Source organism: Babylonia areolata, chromosome 25, assembly GCF_041734735.1.
Source record: "Babylonia areolata isolate BAREFJ2019XMU chromosome 25, ASM4173473v1, whole genome shotgun sequence".
Taxonomy (NCBI): Eukaryota; Metazoa; Mollusca; class Gastropoda; order Neogastropoda; family Buccinidae; genus Babylonia; species Babylonia areolata.
In genome coordinates this window covers 17,083,439-17,088,438 of record NC_134900.1, presented here as the reverse complement: position 1 = coordinate 17,088,438, position 5,000 = coordinate 17,083,439, and the positions used below count along the sequence as shown (strand labels likewise).

General features: G+C 42.7%; 1 protein-coding gene across 2 annotated transcripts in view; it reads left to right on the top strand.

Moving 5' to 3' along the window:
* Positions 1–598: 598 nt before the first annotated feature.
* The window catches only part of LOC143299707 (uncharacterized), a 13,045-nt gene continuing 8,643 nt past the window's right edge, over positions 599–5,000 (top strand). The window contains exon 1 of one of the 2 annotated variants that reach the window (XM_076613079.1): positions 599–684. In XM_076613079.1, the coding sequence (XP_076469194.1) occupies positions 666–684 (19 nt within the window). In that variant the 5' untranslated portion in view covers positions 599–665. Of the gene's footprint in view, positions 685–3,157; positions 3,243–5,000 lie in introns of those variants that run through there. The other variant, XM_076613080.1, reaches the window with a different exon arrangement.

Here is a 5,000-nt window from a genome sequence, read left to right as displayed (position 1 = left end):
AATAAAGAACGACACAAAACATAGCAACAAAGAAATAAAATGAAATAAAATAAAACAGTAAGAACAAAGAATAAGAACAATAACTGGAATAGTCTACTAAAAGTAACAAAGCAATGAAAAGAACAACTGGTACATTATCATGTACGTACGAGCTGAGTTGTGTGTGAAGAAGAAGAAGAAGAAGACGAAGAAGAAGACTTAACGAAGTTGAAGAACAAGAAGAAATGAAATGTTAGAACCAAAAAAACAACAACAAAAAAAACATTAATAACAGCAGGCTTCGATTTAAAAGAGAAAAGAAAAGAAAAAAAAAAGGAGAAAACTTCAGGGAGATTCGTCCTCTCTGAGGGGTGGGGCAAACTGTAGACGGAAGGAGGAAAGAATTACACAACACACACACACACACACACACACACACACACACACACACCATCACGCGCACCACCACCACCCCACCCCCACCCCACATTCCCAATCTCCACACACACACACACACACACCATCACGCAATACCCCCACCCCCACCCCACATTCCCTATCTTTCTCTCTCTCTACACACACACACACACACACACACACACACACACACACAGAGGCCCCTACGTGTGTCAAGCAGTTGGGGACGAAGTTCACTTGTCTCGCTTTCCCCGCTGTGAGCGTTCGGGATGTGCGGAGGAAGAGAAGGTATGATCGTTGATTTTGTTGAACTCAGTTTTTATCATACCTTTTTGACATGGTGTTGACTTGGCCGTATTAGCTTGTTGGTGGTGGTGGTGGTGTTTGTTTCTTTGATATGTTCTTCTTCTTCTTCTTCTGCGTTCACTCGTATGCACACGAGTGGGCTTTTACGTGTATGACCGTTTTTACCCCGCCATGTAGGCAGCCATACTCCGTTTTCGGGGGTGTGCATGCTGGGTATGTTCTTGTTTCCATAACCCACCGAACGCTGACATGGATTACAGGATCTTTAACGTACGTATTTGATCTTCTGCTTGCATATACACACGAAGGGGGGTCAGGCACTGGCAGGTCTGCACATATGTTGACCTGGGAGATCGGAAAAATCTCCACCCTTTACCCACCAGGCGCCGTCACCGTGATTCGAACCCGGGACCCTCAGATTGACAGTCCAACGCTTTAACCACTCGGCTATTGCGCCCGTTTTTGATATGTTCACTGAGACTGGTTTTTTGTGGGGGGTTTTGGGTTTTTTGTTGTTGTTTGTTTGTTTTTCTTCGGGGTGTGTATTGTTTCAGTGGGTGGTGTGGCGATGGGAGAGTGAAGATGATGATGATGATGATGATGATTCTTATTATCATCATCACCATCATCATCATCATCATCATCACTGTTATCATTATTATTATTACTATCATCATCTTCATCATCATCATCATTATAGTAATGATGATCATGGTGATGATGATCGCCATCATATCATTATTATCACTATCATTATTGTTAACGGACAGTTCCAGAGAGCGCGACTAAAAGAGAGCAGCTTTGTGCTTTTTACTTTGTGGTTGTCGGTGATGGTCGTGACGGGAATATTTGTTTGTTTCTCTGTATTATGTATTTGTTTACCCGTTCGTCTCTTTATTTATCTGTTCATTTTTCTGTCCGTGTATTCTATGTATTTGTACACCTGTCTGTTAGTTTATTCACCTGTACATTCTTCTACCCGTGTATTCTATGTATTTCTACACCTGTCTGTTAGTTTATTCACCTGTACATTCTTCTACCCGTGTATTCTATGTATTTCTACATCTGTCTGTCTGTTTATTCATCTGTACTTTCGATCTTCTGCCCGTGTATTCTATGTATTTCTACATCTGTCTGTTTATTCATCTGTACATTTTTGTGCCCGTGTATTCTATGTATTTGTACATCTGTCTGTTTATTCATCTGTACATTCTTCTGCCCGTGTATTCTATGTATTTGTACATCTGTCTGTTTCTTTATTCATCTGTACATTCTTCTGCCCGTGTATTCTATGTATTTGTACATCTGTCTGTTTCTTTATTCATCTGTACATTCTTCTGCCCGTGTATTCTATGTATTTGTACACCTGTCTACGTATGGGTTTCTTTTTGTTTCTTTCCTTGTATCTATTATATCTATGTGTGTATTCATTCCACCATGTGTTTATTCTGTGATTCACACATACACCATTCTCTGTGTGCCCCCGTCTCTGTCTGTCTGTCTGTCTGTCTGTCTCTCTTCTGTCAGTGTGTGTGTTTTCACGTGTTTTGTGTCTGTGTCTTTGCATGGCTGCGTATGTGTGTGTGTGCTTGCCGGCCCATGCGTGTGTGTTTGTGTGCGTGTAAGCGTGCGCGTGCGTGCGTGCGTGTGTGTGTGTGTGTGTTTGCGAGCGTGTGTGTGCGTGGCTGCTTCTGCCGCGTGCGTGAATGCATGTGTGTGCGAGTGAGAGAGAGACAGAGAGAGAGAGAGAGAGAGAGAGAGTGTGTGTGTGTGTGTGTGTGTGTGTGTGTGTGTGTGTTTGAGAGAGAGAGAGAGAGAGAGAGAGAGAGAGAGAGAGAGAGTGTGTGTGTGTGTCAGTGTGAGGCAAGGGTTATGCAGTTTGTTTGCTTTGTCGATAAACAGTGTCGTACGACCGATAAGCCATTGAGGGCCTGACAGACATTTTTTTTCGTTAGTATTTGAAAAGGTTGAGTACCGGTGTCGCGTGTGTTGGGGGGAGGGGGGTGTAGTGTGTGTGTGTGCGCGCGTGCGCATGTATGTGTGTATGTGTGTGCATGTGTGTGTGTGTGTGTGTGTGTGTTAATGCGTACGTGCTTGTGCGCATGTGCATATGTCCACAAGATATCTACAAGATGCAACTTCAATTCTTCATAATAAAAACACTGATGGAAAAGCGTCTTTCAACAGCACATAAAACATAAAACATGTACGCACATTCAAAACAAATATGCACACTAAGACACACAAGGCATTTAAGACTCGGAAACTCACAGTTTGAACTCTTGACGAGCGCGCGTGTTCGCGAGCACGTGCTATGCTCTGTCACAATCCAACTCGTATGACACTTTCTCGCGCAGTCTCTCTCTCTCTCTGTTCAGCTAGCGAAGTCTTACACTGTTTTCAGTTCTCATGTTCTACCAGTATGAGATTACGACGAAGGGAGTGAGATATCGTCTGTCTCTAGCGTGTACTGTTTCCTCTGTTAGCGCTGGTTTGTTTCATATTTCACTGGAGTCCCTTTGCCTGCTTGCTGGTCACTGGTTTGAAATCGGTTTGGTTTAATTTTTGTTATGGGAGAGGATGATGTGATATATGATATGATAGGATGTTATGTTATATGATGTTATATGGTATGGCATGATATATGGCATGGTATGATATATTTTATGATATGATGCCTAATGATATATGATGTAAACTGATATGATCAGATATATGATAATTATGATATGATATGATGCGATATGAAGTAATACGATATGATATGACATAATATATATGATATGATGTGAACTGATATGATGCGATATATGATATGATATGATATAATATGATACATGATATCATTATGATAATGTGATGAGGGTATGGTATAATATGGAAATGATAAGATGGGGTGAGTGTGCATGCGTGCCTCTGTGTGTGTGTGCGTGTGTGTGTGTGTGTGTGTGTGTGTGCGTGTGTGTGTGTGTGTGTGTGTGTGTGCGTGCGTGCGAGCGCTTAATGCCCAAGAGAGAGAAGAGAAACATGGTGGTAAGAGAGAGAGAGAGAGAGAGAGAGAGAGAAGGGGGGGGGACAGTGACAGACAGAGAGACGCTTTGACGCTTTGATATTTTATTGTCATTACCTGCATAGGTGAGAGAGAAAGAGAGAGACAGGTGGAAAGAGGAACAGTCAGACAGAGATATGAAGAGAGACAGAAAAAGATAGAGCGACAAAGAAACACAGAAAGAGAAAGAGAGAGACACAGAGAAAGCCGGAGTCAGAGAGAGAGAGAGACAGAGACAGAAACAGAGAGAGAGAGAGAGAGGAGAAAGAGAAACACAGAGAGACAGAGAAACGGAGAAAGAAAGATGTATTCATCATAGGCCATGGCCCCGACTAATGAAGGGATGTGCGAACAGTTCATAATTGACGAAACAGAAAAGCGCGATGATCATATGATAGTTAAATGAAAAACGATAATCATGCATTTATTCAAAATAACAGAACAATTTAAGAAGTTCCTATTTCTCTAAACTCAACAGCCTTGTACAAGCACAGAGATAAATTACCAACAACAACACCGTCAGTACTTGACAACAATAGGCTCGGCTTAAACAAATATGTCTGTTTATAATATTTTGTTCGAATGAGTCTTTCCCTCATATTGTTTCGTGTTTCACAACAAAGGACAAAATGTACTCCATCTCCTTCTGATGTCTTGCACAACGGACACAATAAATAAGATTCCTTAAATGTTTTATATGTGAGCAGACATATCAGTTATACCGAGTCTGAATCTTACTGCAACAAGAGAAAGAGAGAGGGGGGAGGGGAAGGAGGGAGGATGGGAGAGACAGAGAGAGAGCGAGAGAGAGAGGGGGGGAGACAGAGAGAGCGAGAGACAGAGAGAGCGAGAGGAGAGAGAGGGGGGAGAGGAGGGGAGGGAGAGGGGAGAGAGGAGGGAGAGAGAGAGAGGACACAGAGAGAGATATATTTTCAGTTTCACTTTCTAAAGGAGGCGTCACTGCGTTCGGACAAATCCATATACGACACACCATATCTGCTAGGCAGATGTCTGACAACAGCATTACCCTTGTCAGGCTTTGAGTGCATGCTTATATATTTGTGTAGCTATCAGAGTGGGTTTCTTTTTTACATGATTTAGCCATAGGACAATGCTTTTGTTGCCAGGTGTTCTTTTTCACTGCGCCAAGTGCGTGCTGCACACGGGACCTCGGTTTATCGTCTCACCCGAAAGGCTAGACGCTCAGTCTGATTTTCCAGTCAAACTTGGGAGAACGGGCGAGAGCGGG